At 33.8% G+C, this 22,747-nt stretch overlaps 1 protein-coding gene across 1 annotated transcript; it reads right to left on the bottom strand.

Moving 5' to 3' along the window:
• Nucleotides 1–1,589: 1,589 nt before the first annotated feature.
• On the bottom strand, nt 1,590–20,803 carry LOC132565303 (uncharacterized). The gene is made up of 7 exons (XM_060229942.1): nt 20,282–20,803; nt 10,253–10,270; nt 9,580–9,600; nt 5,583–5,639; nt 4,298–4,331; nt 2,167–2,248; nt 1,590–1,653 (listed from the first exon to the last, which is right to left on the bottom strand). The coding sequence occupies exons 1-7, from the start codon at nt 20,801–20,803 to the stop codon at nt 1,590–1,592; spliced, it is 798 nt and encodes a 265-aa protein (XP_060085925.1).
• Nucleotides 20,804–22,747: the final 1,944 nt, after the last annotated feature.

Genomic DNA, 22,747 nt, shown 5'->3' with positions numbered 1-22,747 from the left:
TACAGGTCCCTATTATTTCACATCTGACATGGAATAACATTAATCGACAACTTCCTAATATTTAACGGTAAAGAAAGATACACAATCAAAGGACAAGGTAGTCATCGGGAATTTAATGGTAATGAATACTCAAGTTTGCTAATAATTGACAAATGATTCCTGATGTCAATATGCTATTTATTGGTTATACATATATTGTGGAACAACATTGCACACAATAATAAAAACTGCAGTTTTCATTAATTTGAAGAAAAAAATAAACAGCGGTTCCTTTCATAATTTTGATGTCAGTATGTAAAAGGTGTATATCTACGAATTCAAAAATTACTTTGTGTTTAATTTTGAGATTTTATTCTAATATGTATTCTACCTTATAAATATCACGAATATAGGCTACAGTACTAAAATAATTCATCCTGTTGAATGTAACATACCTTGGACCGATCGATATTCTCGCAAGGATGTCTGTACATGTATCTATATATGTCATGATAATATTGCCAATTAAAAGGTTACATTAATCAGACGATTTTTTTTTCGAGTAAGTAAATGAATGATTTAGTTTGATGATTATTTTTTCTTTAGAAATACATTTCTATTTCTAATTGCAAAACATTTTATCCAGGAATTTATTTTTTGAACGAAATATATGTCAAGGACAACTAAGTGAACAAAGTATTCTCAACCACCTGTTAAAATATCTTAAAATCTACTGATCTCTTTCTCTAAATGAGTAGCACAGGGCCACACATCAATCAAAATCATATATCTCTAACGTATCGTCCTATACAACACAATTCAAAACATTGTTTAAATAACAGTCGACAGCAAAGAATAAATATATCATAAATTATTTGGCATCAATTGGCTTTTTCTATCCTCCATTCTGTTAGGTAATGGTCACATGTTCGACATGTATTTGTTTATGACAATTCAATGGTATGTTATTACACATGAATGTTTAAATATTGTTTTAAAACATGTGCAAAGCTGCTTAAATTCATTATATTTCAAAGTGTACCAAGTGACAAAGCCTCTGAGACAGGAATATTACACCATCGTACCAGATCCAGGAGTTCGCCGATAGTAAATATTACTCTGTCGACAGGTACCCAGTAAAACTTAAAAAGATTACACGATCTCAATCGTAAATTACGTCCTCTTCCAAAACGTGATAACTGGACCTATTCTGGTGTATTTAGTCTTATCGTATAAGAAGTGGCCTGTCATTAAATCATGTATTACATCTCGAAAACATCCATCTGTTTTTCGAAAGCTGATTCATTTTGTACATCAACTTGGAAACAAACCTTGAACATTAGATGTGAGTAGTAAGTTTACACCACTGGTTGTTGTTTTAAAGCGCAGTGAACATATAAAAGTCCTTTAGTACAATATATCCATCGTAGGGACATCACAGTGGTTTCATGTTAAATGATATTGTTCCGAAATTAACAAGTATCGTTTCCTGATTCGAGGACATCTTCACTGGATCAGCCGCTGGACCACTGCCTACATGTATATTGTTTACACAATAATACGATAATGCCTTTTCACTAGAATGAATTGTCTGCCAGTACATTGCTTCATCAGAAGATTTTCTCTATGTCTGCCATTAGGTCTTCCTCCGTTTTGTCATAAGTTGGCGTTGTCCTAAATTACAAGAAAAAAAACATTGAATGACAAGCACTATTATTACTCGATTTCGTTAATAATGATAATGAAATGGATAAAAAAAAAAAAACACAAATAAATTTCTTTCCATTTTTCCCTGGCGTGTTCTGATGATTAATTAAATGTTATGTAATTTCAATATCTCAGATCTCAAAAACTTGACTAATAACATTAACAGGATCGCAATTGATTTAATTGGAATAATAAGTAAAAGGAGATAAGTCCTTACAGGTATATTATCTTTAAATTTTATCATACAAAAATGTTAATGATTTTTTCGATTATGTTGATAAATTTATCTGCATATAGTAAATTTGTACGTTTTCACAAGGAACCAATTAATCACTACACTGTTTGATAGGTATTCCCATTTATGAATGGTACAATGTTATATATCTTTCTCTGACACTTTTTATACATAGAACATTAAATACACACTCCATTCCAGTACTGTAAAAACACGGAAGTAAAGGTAAAGAGTTTGTAACGTACCTGGGTTTAGATTGACGACTTTGTTCATAATACGAATCTGGGTCATGCATGTCATCATAGTTCTGCCGGGATGTATATGGATCTGTGTATTGAATCAGATGAACAAACTTTATTTATTTTTCTTGGCAAAAAAGGACATCTATAGATTTCCGATATATGGACGTTTCTTTGGTGCTATAGGCAAACATGGCAAAATTAAGGCGCTGTTGATATATATAAGCATAAAGATCACTATCCCGATCGGTAAATCCGTTAGATAAATCTATGATATGAAATGTGTTTTGATTTTATGGAAAATTTAGGAAACGAGTCTGAAATAGTCTAAAGTTTAGATATCTCGTAAACATTTCTGGATTAAAAAAATTAGATTGACACCTAACAAAGCAATTTTTGAACTTCATGCGCCCTTTTTTTAATCTTATTTTCGCGATAAGAATTAAGGATGAGCACTGAGTTGTAAAATACAATTTTAAGCCTCGCTCTTTTTTGGCAAAATTCCGGTTTCGACACTAAATGTCTAAATTTGTACGCAGCAAAATAATATCAGTTGTACGGTATACATGGAATTATCATGTTCGCGTGCAATATCTAATGTCCACGTATTAAAATATCATGTTCGCGTGCAATATCCAATGTCCACGTATTAAAATATCATGTTCGCTTGCAATATCTAATATCCATATGAAAATATCACGTACGCATGCAATATATAATATCCATATTAAAATAGCGCGTACGCGTGCAAACCATTTACTAAATATACACATATCCAAAATTTTAAGCACATATTGCATTATTTACTGTACACATTCAAAACATTATATAACAGTGCAATATTTACTCTGCACATGTAAAAATACTTTGGTGCAGTATTTAAAATATATACAAAATATGTATGTGAGCATTTTGTTATGCACATATATAATATACGTTTTACGTGTGCATTTCATAAAACACAAATACAATGTAACGTCCGATGATGACTATTATTGTAAAGTCAGCTAAGAATTTCTTATCCATGCTTTTAGAATGCATGGTCCACCATTCACTCTCTGTTTGTCATTATTGATTAAGTGCTGTTACTACGACCAGTTCAGGTGGTGTATTATTGATGAGAAACGAGATATCATTGTTATTCACATTTCTCTGATACTTTACCACTAGCCGACTTCTATTAATTATGCACAGCTCTGGTACGTCCGATCCAAATTGGCATGTATATAACAATTGACTTCCTCAAGAATACACAACACCAGCTTGTTTAAGGCATGTTAAGCTTTACTTGTTGTGTATATGTACTAAATATTCTTACATCTTCATTCTAAACAAAACAGGATTTGTAAAACTTCGATATTAAAAATTAATGAAAAGGACGTGAAATAATTTGAAAATAAGATTCTTTTCCCGAATCCATATTTTTAAGACGAAAGCTGTTGTATTCACATAAACAAAGCTTTCACACATTGTCCACGGTAAACAATTTTTCAAGACAAAATCAATAAACTATCAGCTCTTGATTGTGTAATGGAAGAATCATTAAACGAGGTATCGAAAAGATTAGATGAAACAATATACATGTTTTCTTATTCAATTCGATGAAACAGTTTGTGTGTAAGTAGCTACTAGATTATGCTACCAATACCAATTTGATATTCCACATTACATTACGAGAAAACAATGACCACATTCATATTTCAATATTGTGGCAATAGTATGTCACAGTCTAGAATCGAACATTGTCTAGATGAGGATTATGGGGTTAATGGTGTAGAAAAATGCCCCCTCCTCTCCCCTCAAATATTCACTCAAATAACGAGAAGCGAGATGAAAAAGAAGTTTGATTTCGGTGTTATCTGTTGAATGTATTTCTTACTCTGCTTTTAAATTTATTCATGACAACATCCATTGTATGACGTCACTTTCACAATCAAATGATGCCATCATTTAATAGTTTCTCTTTATCATTTATGACAAAATGCATTATTGTACACTTTCGTTCAGCTCAAACATTTTGACAATACTGAAATCTCGTTCTTTTCACTAAACATAAACCATATTGACTTTAAGATTTCTCGATCTTCAGTGATAGAAATGTGAAGGTACATGTACACAGTGATTGTTTTCAACTTACCTGGTGTCATATCAAAGATATCTCTTCTCGGTGGCTGATAAAAGAAAATAAATTTTATTCAATAAAAAAACATCCTCGTTTGTTCAAATAAGCTGTAGCTGCCTTTCTATCTATTTTGACACTGAGTTGCTTTACTTTCCTATGAACGATAGGACATTTTGTGATTGACACCATTGATTGTATTTTCAAATTCCTTTCAATATGTCATATGCATGTTAACAACGATTTCACTGACTAAATATAGTCGGTCATCTCCAAATCAAGTCCATACACAGCTGTCGGAAGGGAGTAAGGCTAAATTATCTACAAGACCATTGGATGATGGACTTATGATTCGTAGACCATATTTCAACAAGAAAGTCCATTCAATAGTTCCATATGTATTGTTGTTGATAAGCCATATCATAAATATAGTAAAAGAAACTAACAAGACAACACCAACATGTCAACGTGATCATAATCTAAACTCAAATTCAATAAACAAGCCCAAATCTGATGAAGAGGAAATACATTTCACACGGAGACTCCTGAAAAAATTACAATGAGAATAAAACCAGGTGTTCCGGAAGAGTAAGCGTCTTCTGCTTCATAGACGATACCGGCATGCAAATCTTGGTCAATCCGAGTAATTAATGCCATGTTCTCAAACGAGAGCCAGTTACACAACAATGGAACCAACAGGCAACCTAAACAACATCAATTGTGTCTAGCTTGGTATCGCAAAAAGAAATAGAATATGCCTCAATTAGATTACAATGACGACCGTAAAATTCCCCAATAACTTTCATCGACCTGCAACTGTCCGTTTGTTGACGACTTCTAGCACTTAAATCGTGATAATGAGAAGAGACCCTTGGATATCGAATCAACTGCGACATGTAGACAAAAAAAATTGGGGATACAGGAATGTTGTAATCCAGAAATGGCAAATTCACAATAAGAAATTGAAATCATCAAGCTTATTTTACAGCTTAGTGGAAAGTTATCTATGTTGAGTTCGTGGTAGGCAAAGAGCGAGAAAAGCGGTTGATGTAGAAGAGCATGTCTTGTCATTTGATATATCGAATGAATCAATAGATCTTGTATAGAACAGTCGATCTCTTCCCATGTCTCAGGGCCGTAATGTTACATTTTCTCCTGTAGAAAGTTTTAGGCTATTTATCATCTTCATTATCTGATTATATAAAATGCTAGTTTGGTAGATGTTATTAGGGGTAATTACAAGGGACCGTTTTGTTTTAAAATTAAGTGCTACATTTGTGTAAATATTACCAGTTGTACTTACAGGGGCTGCTTTATTCGCTGCTTTAAACTTCGAAACATCGAATTCTCCTGTTTCCTGCTGAAACATAAAAAACAAAATAGTCAGTATAGCGCTATAGTTGTAAAACACTACGGGCTAAATCGATCGTTGTAAATGCATTGACTCTTACGCAGAATCGATGCAAGAATATGATTAGGTGTTTAATTAATAAGTTTTTTTCAGGTTTGAATTCTTACGCATCAACAATTAGATTTTGTTAAAGTAAGGGCGCGTTTCAACAATCAGAACTTAGTGCGATGGTTAGAGAGAGACAACAGGAGCAAAAACTAAATCATCATCATCATCATCATCATCATCATCATCATCATCATCATCATCATCATCATCATTCACTTCGAATGAAAGTGATATACTAGTACTCAGAAGTCTATATCATTTCCAGTTGAGGTACACTACGTGTGCAATATATATCCAAATTGTATGGACACGATTTCTTTATCAAGTATTGAAATTTATAGAATTATTGCATATAAGTAAAGTTTCCCAAAATCTATTTCCCTTGCTCGTTCTCTCGATTTACGCTGTCCCGACCCCTAGCATCCCTGACGAGTCTTAGATGGACGGAACAGGTATACGATAGGGTTTGCATCGTGTCTAAATTTGAATTGGAATTTGCTATTTGCTACCTTCCTTAAGCTATATTTGAACAGTAAATTTCAGATGGTATGTAAATATATTTCAATATGTCAAAACACAGGAGCTAAATCGTTAGACCCCTGGTTGATCGATACTCATATTATTTGCTCAACGTTGCAATAAAGATTTATCTGAAATACGATTATTTTTGTTTGAACAGTGTGACAGATTTTGATTCTCTGATTGTCGCACACTCTCAGCCAACAAGTCCAGACTGTACAATGAACTGCTCGTGACGATCTACCTTCACTTAAGCGACTAGATGCTCAGAATGTTCATTTTGTCTACTAAAACGCGAGATGAACATTGTAGTTCGACGTTTTGAACAAGCTTTGATCTTACAGGCCGATAAATGTTTTATACATACCATAGAATGAACTTGCCTGATAAGGAATATTGAGAAATACTAAGTGATCATAATTGCAAAATTAAATGTTAGCAGTTTCACAAAGTTATTTGAAATGATATACTAGATATATTTGATTTTAGATATACATTTGTATTTCATTATTAAATACTGAAATGTACTGTATTTTAACAATAGTTGATCAGCGTTCGTTTTAATGCTTTTTTAAATAATACAAGTAATAAACATCGAATTCCTTTTTCACGCCTAAATGCTCATTAATAAGTGATTAGATTTTGAAATTAATTTTCAAGTGAACTTTAATCATAAAACCCTTTGTGAACCTCTTACTATTGGAATGACCGAAGTCTCTAAAGAGGAACTCCTCCTGTCAATATTGATATTGACAGACTGTGGACCTAGATATTGCCTTTTGTAGAAACTAGTCTGTAGTACAGAAAGTATTGCTGTACTAGATGACTTACATATCTCTGTCAACTTAACCCAGAATTCAGTACACGTATTATCAAAACCTGGAGGCGAAATCATTACTTGGTATACATGTATACAGAAAGCTCGATTTATGATCCATTATAAGCGACCGCAGAAGTTACATACAGTGCAGAAAACTTTTTTCTGAGAAGTGTTGATACATCGTAGCAATAAAATACACATGTATAATGTTATAATTTATTATACTTTATATATATATAATACTTTATCTGCATGACCAAGGTACACAGACACATTTCCTTCGAATATATAGTTTATGATTTCAAAATATATTTGAGCTAAGTTTTAGCATTTTTGAGGAAAAATTAAAAATAATAGTGGCGAGGTCATAATTGTCTTTGTTCGATCTTATGACAGGGGTACCAAAACACAAAAAAGGACTATGAACTACTGATCGTTCTTTACAATAGGACTATTCAAGTAGATTTACAACTGTACATTTACTTGCCGAGTGCAATTAAATAAATGTTTACATGCCGTGTGTCGTCGATGAAGCAAAACCAAAAACGTTTATTGTTCCGGAACTCCTGGTCTAACCTTGCCAAGGTCCACCATGTAAATCTTTCTATCGTTCAGAATTTCATTTCGTTTCGCGAATTTTGAGTTTGAAGACAGATGTTTATATGTATTGGAACACGACACGAAAAAGTAAGTATAAAAATAGAAATATAAAAACGAAGTATTTAGATGAACTTTAAACAAAGAGTTACACAATATCAAGGGTCTTGTGACAAATCACTTGACATACACGAACTTATAGATTAATTCCAAGATGGATACATTCGTTGGGGATTATAAATATGCTAAATATGATATCAAATGTAATACTGATACTCATATCAAAATTGCCTGACAACATCAACAATGAAATGAGAATGAAAAACAAGGAACTGAGGTGTTTTCCAAAGTAAATAATATTTAAACCCTACAACCAACATCGGTAAGTAAACTTAATCTTATTTCATCATGTGACATGTAAGAAGTTCAAATGAATTTTTTCTATATAGATTCTAAAAAAATTCACTACGCTAGTTCTGTGTCTATGTTGGAATATAGGCAACGATAATTGTTATGTTCAAAGACTAATTTGGAAATGCGACACGGCAGGAAAGGTCCAGTTTATGACGTATCACATCGCCAATCTATAAAAATATTGTGTAATCAAATAACGAAAATGCTTGAATATATTATTTTTATGAAAATGGCACCGAGAAGGTCAATAAATATTACAGTTAACACAAACCATAGTCTATTTTTGTGTCCTATAAATTCACCTAAAGCGTTAGTTCTAAATCTGAACGACAATTTAGGACATCCACCTAAGTCTGCAATAAGGTAGCTCAAATACAACACCTATATCAATACGTGGTTTCAGGTATTTTGGTATATTTACTTTAACGATTTTAATGTTTAAAAGAAAAACTATATTTTGCGAAATATATTAATAAAATACATGTTTGATGGAGAACACGTGCGGAAGAACAAACAAGGAAGAAAATAAAAGCGTCCATTTCTGCACGAGACCAAATCTGGCAGCGAATCAATCGTATATTCATTATATTAATTAGTTTCCATTTAATTCGATAAACTATTTATACGATAGATGTCAATAATTCTTTTTCTTGTGTTAGAAATTGTACTACAATAAACAACAAACATACGATAGACTCATTCTATATTGAAAAGAAAATACTCATTATTTTGAAAATTGAATTACAGGATTTCAAACGATTGGTAGAGAATTTATCATTCATAAATGTTGAAAACGATGATAAACTATTGGATGGACAAAATTGTAAAAATATTTATCACTTCTTTGAATCTGAGATTAACGTTTCCATCTTATCTTATTTACTTTAAATTTTTTATTTATAAGGTTATCAAAAATGATAAATCTAGTTTTTCGAACCTTACATTATAGCTCCACACTTCAGTTACATTAAAATCATTAATTTCCATTAGGGCTTTATTTTCATTCCTTGGGTACTCCTACTCTACAAATATCCACGAGTTATTCAAATGTTAAATTATTAATCACATTTTTGAAGCAGAAATTATTTTCTGGGTACAATTTTTCAACAAAATTCAGAAGCTTACAAAATAACTCACGAAATTCGAGCCCCACAAAGAAACATGATTTACGGCAGTATAAGTTCGATAATATGGCTTCATAGCCGCATAAATAACTGGCATCTGTAAGACTTGGCACACGAGTCGATACATTTTTATCCCAACGAGGTGAAATGGCAGATAGGTGATAGAAGGATTAGCAGTAAGTGAATAAAATGTGAATTTTCAGTGCGAGGTTCCTTAAGACACTATCTTTCAAAATGACATCTCTTTATTAAAGTCTTGCTATTGTAATAATGATATAATGATATAAATGAAAGTGATTGTGAGGGAAATCTTTCACATATAACATATACACGTAAATAGAAATGGGAATGACAGTCATATGAATACCTGTGCGAGTTCCTCGTCGCTCTGAATGTAAAAAGAAAACATGATAGGTTATGATTATAATTGAGAATTTGTAATGAATACTGTAAAGGTTGTTTTTTCTCGAAGGTAAAAATTTTCGTTGTTCAACAACACATTTGAAGAAATAAGGAAATGATGAAACGGGCTATGGTATTCTCTATCTTTATCATTTTCATAGAGATTTGCTGTTATTGTATATATTTAGCCATTGTCTTACTTTAGCGTTAACGATATTGCGCTGAGATATCATTAAACACATTGCAGTTTATACTGGAGTAAAACATTGTGCTTATTTGTTCAAAACTTATATTGCGCTCAAATTTGATTTCACCAAAATAAATACGTTTATAGAATCTTTTGCAATTTTATTGATTTCTCGAAAATCGTATCTTCTCGAAAATAACAACTTTTACAGAAAGGAAGAAACGATGATAATTTCATTGGTCACATATATGAGGGAATGAACATGCTATCTTATGATAGGTGTAATATAATCTATAGTTTGATTCAAAGATTTCCAACGCTCTAAAATCTTAACATCGTTAGTATTCTGTTAAGATCGTGTGTCGTGAATCCGTCATTTTACATAGAGAAACATTGCAGTTATCATGTGTACAGAATGAAGATAAATGTATTTGAAAAAAATGTGGTCTACCTGACTCTCTTCTGCTGGCTATAATGAAATGAGAAAAAGCATGGTCAGTTCATGAGTATACTAGCAACAAATGCGATGTGACAAATATTTGTAAAACGAAATTCAATATACTGAAATCACCATTAGGAAAATCTACACAAATGCATTTTTTTTTTTTTTTTTTTTGTAAAATGATGACGCAATTTAATGGTATACTGATACTATATATATACTATTCTTGTGTTGTTTTCGTATGATAAAAATACTTTAAAACTTTAAAGGTAACATATTATTTATGAGACATAACACAAACATTTGCATAAATTGTAGATTCTGAAATAACGATATGAAAGCATCACAGCAGAAATTGCTCACTCAGTCTGACATCACTCCTCTAGAGGATACCTTAAATTGACCAAATTATTCACTTCATAATGTAAGAGAACTCTTCCAAAACGGACGTTTACTCAGCCAGATCTGAGTCTTTTCTGAATCTATTGTTTAATATGTTCGCTCTGAACATAATAGTAGTTATAACCAATGAAATCCGGACCCTGCCTATTCTGAAAACTAGCTTTGTTTTAACTTATCCTGGTATATGACTCGTTACAATGGCCTTCCTAAACCTTACTTGAACTTTTCTCAACACAATGACTTACACTCAGTAGCCTTTATCATTACTGACTACTTAGTGTTACGAACTGCTGTAAATCTGTTTATATAATGCTGTAATTAATAAAAAAAAAACTAAGGTGATAATCTACAGAACTGTGTCGTGTTTTCTTTTTCTACATTATTGCATTATCTTTTTTATCTGTGAAAAAATTTAATCTAATCAAATCACTAATGTGAACCTTTTAGTTTTAAATATTATGCAAACCGTGTATTGACAATTTTAGATCCTTATCAACTGGATACCTGTGTAAACAAGCCAAATATGTTAGCCCCGGTGACTTGCGGAATGGAATACTTGTAGTGCTGTCATAGATTTAAAAGTTATTTGCACGATAAATCAGTATAAAGGTAAGTTTAGTATCATAGATTTGAACCTGTATTTTGATTTATCTCCGTGATTTTATTACCATTTTCTCATCACGAAATTGACAAGACGAAGTCGCTGGAAATATTGATATATCAAAATACAACGTTAGCACATTAAATCACAAGGCAGTTAAAAAGCTGAGACAAAATGCTACATAAATATTTAAAGGATATTTTATTTGTAGCTATTTTTAGAATGTTTTATTTTTTTTACATAATTCTCCTCTCTTTCCAGTGCTTATATAGACTTGTAATATAGCTCTTTAACAACATAACGTTCACATAATGGGCGTTTTCCCTATGACAGCAAAGGCTTGGGATAAACCAACCCCCATCAACAATGCTTTACAAGCCATCAAATCTACCTATTAAACATGACAAATTACATCACTTCAAGTCACAATTCTGTCAACCTTTTGACCTCGTTATATCCTTGTATCTACAATAAAGTGATAGATTTACCTGACCTATGTTTTCACACAGGTGTGTCGGCCCACACACCTACCAACAAATAATATACAAATTCTTGACCCCCTGACAACTAAAAGGCGACAATGGCCCCCACTGCAAACTTTAGTCTTCATTTTTATCTACCTCGCTTTACACGAAGATACTTGTGTATCCATAAGGATACTCGACCTATGTATATATACATACTGTCATAAAAATGATTTCTGAAACAAGCATCTTGATCATTTTGAAAAAAAAAATATACATTGAAACGTAAAACGGGTGTTAATTCCGTGCCCATTTAGGAATGACTGCCTAAGATAGACCCATCTGCTATATCATTTTTATTTCTATCTAAATAAATATCAGTGAACAGGTCCCAATATTGTAATATTTTGAGTTGTCAAAGCTGCTGCTTTAGGTATAATGATATGAAAGAAAACGTTTGAGAAAAATGACTAGTAGTGTTGGAATTGTTTTATTTGAAATAATTTTCAAAAACTTGAACACGTCACCTTAGGATATTATAAATAGGACATGGAGATAATCTCGTGTCACTTTAAAGAGTCGGTTTATCGCAGATCATTATGATATCAGTGACGGTAATTAGGAAACGTAAGTATGTTTACAAGGTGTGCTGAGGTCTAGTTAACGTATGTACATAGCTCAAACTCTGGCCTAAAATATAGATGTTGCTTTGTAATGCCTATTTTACATGAAGCATTTTCTTCTCCTGTTCCATTCAGACTTCAGACCAACGCCGTGCTGTCCATTCAGACTATCGTGTCCGTTATTCAACAGATATATTGCATTAAGCCTGTCCATCTGACAAGACATTCATTCAGCTATCATCACTTAATTTAAAACTCAAAATATGATTCTTGAAATCTTTTTTACAAAAAGACTCAAAGCTTTTATTTCTCATACAAATTTCATTTACTTTCAAAGTAGTTTCTATACTTAATGATAAATGGGTATTCTTTTTACATACCATTAACAATCAACTAATACGTTGGTGCATGCAACAAGTGTTATTTGTAAACGTCTGTAAATATGTTTGTAAGTCTATTAAATAAGGGAGAAGCTTACTCCTCCGGAACACCTGATCTTATTCTCCTTGTACGTTTTCAGGAGTCTGTGTGAAATCTTTCTTTTGTTTAAGATTATGTTAATATATTTTCTTGTTGATTTTTGTATCGAAATCTGTTATTCACTTCTGTTTCTTTTGTACAATCTATTGGTAGGGGTCTAAAACAAATTGTTTTACTTGTTCTTTATAACAACAATTGATGCGGTTAACAGAACATGAGGAATCGATTATCTTATGTTTTAATGGTTTGGAGGAGGAAGAAGGAAAATCTAGACTCACCATTAATATACAGAAATTATTACAAATGGTTAAAAGCATATATGTGTTATTGTTGGTGTTTTATACAGGTTTGAGTCCGTTACAGGTCTCGAGAACCTTTACTTAAAATCTACTCTATTTACATCGGACACCATGACATCAAACGTATGTTTACGTATTGACGTCACTTACCATGAAAGGAGTTAAAGTTTAATGAATAATAAAGGTGTATTTACTACAGTCTTGGTTTGGTAGTTGTAACCGACACAGCTCCGTAGAAATGTATATGTAAAATTAATGTTAGCTTACTGATGAAACCAATAGACTAGAGTTTTATGTTAAAATATTTAAATGTTTTCTGTGTAGCACTCTCAGGCTGACGCTGATGGAATTGTATAAAATTCAGGTTTTAAAAAGATTGTAATCATAAGAATTCAGTTGTTATAGCTGATAATAATTCCCTGTAGATCTGTCTTAATTGTGTGTTACTCTTTCCAACTACTTTTAGTTTGTGAATTCCTTTCCTGGTATAATTTCATCGATATTTAAAGATTGTAAAAAATACACAAGTGAATACCACATTTCAATATTAACCTAGAAGTGGATATATTAGAATCAATGCATTATACTACATCATACAACTGTTTCGTCCTTATAGTACTCGTCAGTGATACTACATCATACATCTGTTTCGTCCTTATAGTGCTCGTCAGTGATGCTACATCATACAGCTGTTTCGTCCTTCTAGAACTCGTCAGTGATGCTACATCATACAACTGTTTTAGCATTCTAGGAATCATCAGTGATACTACATCATACATCTGTTTCGTCCTTATAGTACTTGTCAGTGATTCTACATCACACATCTGTTTCGTCCTTATAGTACTCGTCAGTGATACTACATCATACAGCTGTTTCGTCATTCTAGGACTCGTCAGTGATGCTACATCATACAGCTGTTTCGTCCTTATGGTACTCGTCGGTGATGCTACATCATACAACTGTTTCGTCCTTATAGTACTCGACAGCGGTGTTACATCATACAACTGTTTCGTCATTCTAGGACTCGTCAGTGATGCTACATCATACACCTGTTTCGTCCTTATAGTACTCGTCAGTGATACTACATCATACAACTGTTTCGTCCTTATAGTACTCGTCAGTGATACTACATCATACATCTGTTTCGTCATTCTAGGACTCGTTAGTGATGCTACATCATACAGCTGTCTCGTTAGTGGTGTTTATTGCATAAGTGAATGAAACCTGTTTTGTCAGGAGGTGATGCTACATCATACACCTGTTTCGTCCTTATAGTACTCGTCAGTGATACTACATCATACAGCTGTTTCGTCCTTATAATACTCGTTAGTGGTGTATATTGCAAAAGTGAATGAAACCTAGTCGGTGAGATACGTTAATCCTAAGATTTTTTTTCATAAATTTCATTTTACAAAAAAAAAATTAAATTTCATATCAGCAAAATCTAACATTTTTTTTTTTAAAAAAATTACTTAGGTTTTGGTGAAAGGATTTACCTTATAAACCTGAGTGAAAGCTAATGGACCGGACAAAAGTTGTATCGGAATAAAACCGATACATTAAACAGTTTTAAGGTGAAACTAATGAGTTTTAACCTGACGGCCCTATATTTAAACCATATATACGTTATCCACTCTAGAATTAATCAATTTATCGATCAAAATAAATCAGTCGAGAATCCGCTCGATAGCTATTGGTTATTGAGTTAACAAGTATATATTGTAAATTTCCATTTCTGATCGAGGTCGGATTTGGCCGATGTACAATCATTCTTTTTTCACTGTCGCTATCATTACATATATCTCGCCACACCCAACGGATTACATAACATGTTTTGTAATAGAAATAATATAATACACCACAGTTTATCTTTATGGGGAAAAAAACAAGAAAAAAATGTAATATTCACAAAACACTTACTGCAAATGTGAATTTTTCTGATGGTTAAATACCAAAACTGGGCTATTTTTCGTGTAAAATCATTATACGGACTCTTTACTTTCTCAGTTTATTTTTTCATCATTTTATCGATAATTCACGGTTATATATCATTCTTGAAAATAGTGAAAAGAAGAACCTACTGATAATATGGAATATTAATTTTATTGGGGGATTTATTTTCGTGGAAACTTAACCCTAACCCTAACCCTAACCCAAGAATTCATATGTCAATGAACTGTTCTAGGTAACATCAGTTGATTCATCGAGCTATATTTAGCCATGAAATTAAATGTCCACAAATCAGCTATTTGTTGAAAACACAAGAAAATCGAGTCCCAGGGGATTTATATGATTTCACTGTAAAACATGTTATAGTATTTGTAAGAAATGAAAAAAAATCAAACAAGCATACAATAGCCAAGCTCTCTACTATCGGAATCTCGATATTATATGTTGTATCGAAGTCCAATAACATGATGAATATTCTATCTTAAGGTTATGTAGTCGCTATGGCAATTCTCACATCAAGAACTTTGCATTGTTTAAATACATAGCAACACAGAAATCCTGTTCAGAACACTTCGATTAATTCTTGTACTGAATGACATTTGTTAGACCGCCCTTTTTCCCACATTTTTCTCCTGATTCCATCGATCTTTCATTTGATTGACAGCTGCTTGATTTTTAGATATTTTTGAGATTTCCTATTTCTTTTGTGGACGTTATTTGTTATCCAGTCACTATATAAAAAAACACTACACATTATTTCAACAGGTTCGATAGGTTATTTAAAATACCCCCTTTTTATCGTTAATTGTAGTTAACATTTTTTCACAACTATTTCACATGCATCCGAAACACTAACGACTCATGTGTACCCTAAAAAATATTTGACATGGGTCAATTGTCAGATTTACATTACAATACCGTACTTTAGACAATGGTCGCGTTCTTGTATCAACACTGTACGGTTCATTCCTTTAAAAATATGTACATATACCGACTACTCTACCCTGTTTTAATCTTGTGTAGGGCCTTTTTTGAGAATGTGTCTTTTGTTTCACCTCAATAGCATTTACTTCTGTCTAAAGGAGGCTAACATACCAGTTCACAAAAGTATTGTAAGTTTACACAATACAGCCTTACATTAGACGTCACACACATGTAATATACTTTATATACACAAGAAGGGTAGAATATGTAACACGTATACATTGCACAGGTTAACAACCGGTGTGATCTATGTTGTCCTACGGAAATAAATACCTCTGAAATTAGGAATTCAGTGTTGGATCTGATACCTTACTTTAAATTGATATAAATATGTACATATATTTTCATCTAAAATTTGAATAACAAAAAACAAAACAAAACAAACAATTGATAATGAGAAACCTGCACATTTTAAAGCATAAACATTTCTAATTGTTCAAAATTAAAAACTAGGATAATGTGCATAGAAATGAGCCCCTCCCCACCTTAAGTTTTAATATGACGTAAATCGCCTACAAAATGCATTTCTGTATTTCGAATTTAAGTGTAATAATTTCCATGATAATTACTCTCGTTATTCCTGGCAAAATGGGGGTCACGATAGTTTGGGCAGTGGTTCGATACTCCCTACCCGGTCAATGGTTCGACACTCCCTACCCTCCCTACCCGGTCAATGGTTCGACACTCCCTACCCGGTCAGTGGTTCGACACTCTCAACCCGGTCAGTTGTTAGTGATTCGACACTCCCTACCCGGTCAATGGTTCGACACTCCCTACCCTATCATTGGTTAGACACGCCCTACCCGGTCAGTGGTTTGTCACTCCCTACCCTGTCAGTGGTTCGACACTCCCTACCCTATCAGTGGTTCGGCACTCCCTACCCTGTCAGTGTTCGACACTCCCTACCCGGTCAGTGGTTGTCACTCCCTACCCTATCAGTGGTTCGACACTCCCTACCCAGTCAGTGGTTCGACACTCCCTACCCGGTCATTGGTTCGACACTCCCTACCCGGTCAGTGGTTCGACACTCCCTACCCGGTCAGTGGTTCGACACTCCCTACCCGCGGCGGTTTGTCAAGAGGCTGAAATAATGATCGGTTTTAGTTGGCGTTGTTGTGTCTGATACTGACAACATGCAAATGTCCTCCCGTATGTTATTCAGTGAGGAATTCACCAGCTACAACTAGGATATCCTGTCTCAAAATGACCTTGACTGTTCACAAGGCGACAAACACACCCAAGAAATCTTGAAATATCATCGTATCCTCAATCGATAGATTAATGGATATATCACAGCTCTGGTGCCACAAAAAAATCTATGTGGAGCACGAATCGAAGCAAAAGTAAATTTCTTTATTAGTTTCCATGTTTATACATGTACTAGAATTAAAAGGAATGTGGTATCGAAAATAGAGATACAAGATGTTTGTATGAATGCAAAACGAGAAATGGTTTTTCATCGTGTAGCTCTTAGCTAAAAGTCTTCTAAGGCACGTGTTTACATATAAACATATGAAAGCGCTTATACTTAACTAAATATATATACCCCATAATCTAGCTTCGCGTTTTGAGTTAATCACTTATTTATTCGAATATAACGTCTTTGCCAATTAAAAAATCCAACACAGTTATTGGCAGAAGTCTAGCCTATACCTATTTGTCTAAAGGACGTTATACTTTGCTCGAGTTTATTCTATACATACGCCTAGCTGTAGTATACATGTGTTAACGTATCCCTCAACATTTAAAATTTAAGACGTTGTAAAGACGGTAATGCACAGTAATCCATTTTGACGAGCTCGAAGGTTTAAATAACACATATTCACGGTATTGTTCCAAATGGAACTGGTCCTATTTGTTTCACTGATGATCTGTAATATTCATTAAGACTCCGGGGGATCTTTCTCAGTTTTCACACAGACTAGGATCTAGATTCGTTTTTGACAGCAGATCTATTGGATTTCAGATCGTGGTGGCCTGAACATATCCTATTTCTGTCTTATTACAAACATCGTGACGGGTGCCACATGTAATGTAGTATAATGTTTAACCAGAGCACATAACCTTCTATTTAGTATTGGTAAATTCGCTATTTCGTTCCGTTTGTTTTAAGTATGCTTCTGGTTTTGTTTTTTTATGCCCTTGGATCTTTCGATCCGGGAGCATAAAAGATGCGAGGGAAACATATCATTTTTGTGGTGTCTGTTTGTCTGTTGTCAACTTTAACCTTGCAATGTAAGAGGTAGGACTTCTATATTTGGCATGTATGTTTCTTGTGACATGACCTTTCTCGTAGTACCAAAGTGTTTGACCATGTGACCTTGACCGTGACCTTTGACCTTTGATATAGCATAATTGATCACAACGTTAATTGGATACATCACAATCTGTGCGTCAACTCAAATCTTCCAATATAACGATAAAAAAAACAAATGTCAAAAACAAAAAATGTCCGTTTTTAGAATCATCAATGATTTATTAAATAAACATTGTCTAATTTCATCATATGTTTGTCAGAAATATATATAAATATATATATAGAAGTGAAACGAGTTTCCATGGCTGCATTTACATACGTCAGTAACCGAAGTCTTATTTATAGCCGCAGAGTTTATCATGTCACACCGTAAATAGATCTAGGGATATTCGTTAACGAGATGTTAAGCACAGCAAATGAAAGCTAACCAACAACATTCAAGATACTCTGTTGGTTTTGAATTGTGTGCTGTACAAATGCTGTGTAACATTGATATTGTCGTTATCATCTCTAAATAAGATTTTGTTTTCTGTTTTTTTTTTTTTTTTTTTGTTTTTTTGTTTTTCATTTTTATTTCATGCAAGAAATGTACGATATCCACCACCCCTAACTTCCGAATGTCGATGTTGAATGCAACCAGATAATGCATTTTGTCATGAAACATAACTTTCCTTGATCAGATGTTACACAATAAAACGTAAAAAATACTTAAGTTACAGACAATAACGAGATTCAGTTTATGTCTGATACCCCTTGTGTGAAAGTGTTCTGACGGTAAGCTAACTAGACTTTACACGAATGGACAAAGAGTGCATAACAAATCGAACTGACTTGTTCTTTGTATATCAAAAGTTCTGACGGTAAGCTAACTAGACTTTACACGAATGGAACGATATTCTAAAGCAAATCTAATAAGCTTGTTGTTTATGTACATAGATCCCACATCTTTTATGACTCGGAGCAAACTCTCTGTATAACGCATAATTGATAAATCGACGTTTGTACCCTTCAGACTATTCGCCCCAGGAAGCTGTTGTTGCAGCTAACCATCTGTGAAAAGAGAGCTGTGTACATGTCTTTGTTCGCTAAGGTCTTGTATTGACTAAGTTGCTGTTGCTACAAATCTGATAAACAAACAATTTTATCTCTCTAAAAGGGTGCATCTGATAGAAATCCATTAGAAATATCAACATTTTGAGTATTATTTTGTATTAAAACCGTAAACTTCGTAACGTTTAAGCATCAGCTGATACAACTACTGGCTAACTTTCTAGTTAGCATCACTGACTATACCTTTATCTATTTACCTCTCTGTTTATTCCTTGACTCTGTCCACAAATCTAAGAACTATTCCAATATGATGTCTAAATCCTATATTTTTCTCTAACAGTGATCGTATACCGTTACCCTGTAAGTTTCATTTTCTCTTTGCTTCTGTCTAGATACCTAGAATCCTGTTTAACTAGACAAAGTCCTATGCATCATACCCATATGACCTCTGCTTTTCTCCATTTATCTTCAGTCCGAAAATCTACATCTATTGTCTTTGTCTAAGTAGCCATATCCCTGGATCATATTTTGTTATCTAACTTTGCCGCCTGTTCCATTTTAATTCCTTTCTGACATTTTTTATAAGCTACCTGCCTACAGCGGCCATATCTCGAAACCGTATTATTAATGATAATCTACCTTTCTCTACTCTTGTCCACATTCCTACTGATTCCTGTTTAAGCTGCCTGACTAAACCGGCCATACATTGTGACCATGTTTTGTACTCTACGTTTGTTCGCCTACAGCGGCCATATCATTATTTATGATAATCTACCTTTCTCTCCTCTTGATTCCTATGTTCCTGTTGTAAGCTGCCTGACTAAACCGGTCGTATTTTGTACTCTACGTTTGTTCTCAATCTTCCTAATCTCAGGATAAACTAACTGCCTACAGCGGCCATATCTCTAAACCAAATTACATACGATACCTTTGGTTCGTCTGGGTCCCATTCCTTTGGATCTCTGTATATTGTTTTCTGTCTAAGAAGGTCTGTCCGTTTATATTGCTCCCTGGCATTTCTTTGGGCGTATGTTTCCGGGTAGTCTTCAATCACTCTGCTATTATTTATTTGTCTGTTATAAGCATTTCGGGATTCCTCTCGTCGACCCCCTCCCCGATCTGACATGGTTGAAGGGTACACTTCCTGTCGTGTGTTCTTGGAGGTCCATTCGGAATCCAGATTTAAAACATCGTCAATATCTTCGTTTTTGTTCCTCTGTGATCGAGGTGACATCACAGATTTCTGGACATTGTTATTTTGAAATGTTTGGTTATTGTCAAATTGTGTCCTATTGTTGTTAGGATATTGAATTTCGTTCACGGAATTTTGTTTCTGAAACGAAGTTGTTCTGTTATCATTTTCAGTGTTTGTCATCAACGTTTTTGTCGTTGACTTTTTCGATGGAGTTGTTTGTTTGTTTTCCTCTTTTTTACTTCCTCCTGACCCCATTTTTGTCTCTTTCTGTATACGTCCCACCGTGATGGTTCACAACATTTCAACAAATATTTCTCTCGTGTTCCCCAACAGCAAACCAATACCACAATGCGGTATACTATAGTATCATTCTAAGATACGACACAATATTGAATACTCGATTCAGTGCCCTACAGTCCGACGCAATATGTAATACTTTATCCAGTTCGTGTTATAATGTGCATTCCACCGCCAAATCAATGTGATATCAAACAGCACCACGGAACATTGAAGAATATCTTAAGCCTAGAACAAATTCAGTACACATAGAAACACAATCTCCAACATATAATATACGTATATATAATATATACACCTCCTACCGTGGATATTTGTCACATTATCCTCGTGTCGTGTGGTTCAGACTTGAAGACATAATATCACTCGTAAAATAATTTTCCATATATCCCACTGGTCAGATCACAAAATATCAGAATTATGCCACCAACCCAAGAGTACACAACCCTATAGGTCTCCGGTTGATATTTACATTTACTTTTCAAAATACCCCAGGTAGACTTTGTACAGGTAGTGGTACAACTTTTAACACCTGTATATTCAGGTAGGCTTATACCTACCAATGTACCTTTAAATACCTGATTAAAACCCGGACGATCCCATTACTCTGACAGAGGTGATCGCTGATCACTGGTCACGACCGGTGTATGTACAGTGAACTCTAATAATAAACAGAACTGATGTGTTATAGGTAGTTCAAAGCAAATGGCATCGATTTAATATCTCGCAGAAAAAAAATCGACACGATATAGCATTTTTCCCTGATGGGAAATTGAATTGATGCTTTCACGCGGAATGATTTAAAACGCGAGGTGAATATTGTACTATTTAATGAGTCGACCGCTCGCGTCTTGAATACTTGTTGCTATGGACGGGGTATCGATATTTTGATGTGATCGTGACAAGGGAGACAACTCGCAAAGAACGATTCAGCATGTCTTTAAGCGAAGTTAAAATTGTAAATATTTGATAATGAGATAAAATCCATCGGTACCTGAAGTGACATTGCTAGAGCCATCTGAAGGCAAAATAGGAAAAATAAAGATAGTGTCCATGAAGGTGCACAAATATTGGGAATATTAAATGGCGCTTTTATACTGCAACCATATTGAAATTTCATAACATGTACACGGCAATTTGACATCCACGACGATCACTACCAGTTGTGGTTTGTGTTTCTCAGGGAGAAACGGACCAGTCAGTGCTAACGTGGTTGTGTCCTTGGCCGAGACACTTTACCGTAAGATCTCAGGATGACTTGCGACCTCCCGTATCTTTTTTCAGTGAGGTAGTCACCGACTACTACCAGAGACTCAAAATGACCCGGGCTGTTGATAAGGCGATAAAGCGAATCTAATAAAAAAAATATCGAAGTTCAAATTAGCTGTGGAGTTAATTTGAACTTCGAATTTTGATAAGATTGCTTAACATATTGCATGTTTTTAATTTTCCAGAAGAAAATATTATGCTCTGTTTTTCTGAGTGTGTTACCATCGTGATTGTCATTCTGTACTTTCCGTGTGGAAAGGACCGGTAGTGGCCATGGAGACTACAACATACGTGATTTATAGAGTCGTATAATTATAAGTAAGCGTGTATTATAAGTTATAAACAAAAATAAAATAAAATAAAAAACATCAATTGTTGTAATCCGGATTTGGTATCAGATATTATGACATAGGATTCACTCCATTTGAGCAATCGACAATTCAGTATGACGTATACAATTTACCAAGACAACTTAAACTTATAGCTCGGAAATCATTGGTATGGCAATTCTCATCCTTCTTATGCTAGGGAGTTTAAACCGTTCGGGAACAAAATACAGAATTTAAAACTGAATTAGTTCAAAATCTAAATATTGTCCATTAGGTAGTTGAAGAAAATCTATTCCCGACAATA

This window comes from Ylistrum balloti, unplaced genomic scaffold (assembly GCF_031769215.1).
Source record: "Ylistrum balloti isolate Yb309-2 unplaced genomic scaffold, AGI_CSIRO_Ybal_v1 Utg369712, whole genome shotgun sequence".
Lineage (NCBI taxonomy): Eukaryota > Metazoa > Mollusca > Bivalvia > Pectinida > Pectinidae > Ylistrum > Ylistrum balloti.
This window is presented reverse-complemented; position numbering and strand designations above follow the sequence as displayed.

Bases quoted from the DNA above. Each gene is read 5' to 3' on its own strand.
- LOC132565303 (XM_060229942.1), bottom strand. From the start codon at position 20,803: ATGGGGTCAGGAGGAAGTAAAAAAGAGGAAAACAAACAAACAACTCCA. The intron at 2,249-4,297 runs GTAAGTTGAAAA...TTCAATACACAG, and splicing joins TATCTTTGATATGACACCAG to ATCCATATACATCCCGGCAG. The intron at 1,654-2,166 runs GTACGTTACAAA...CTTGTAATTTAG, and splicing joins AGTCGTCAATCTAAACCCAG to GACAACGCCAACTTATGACA.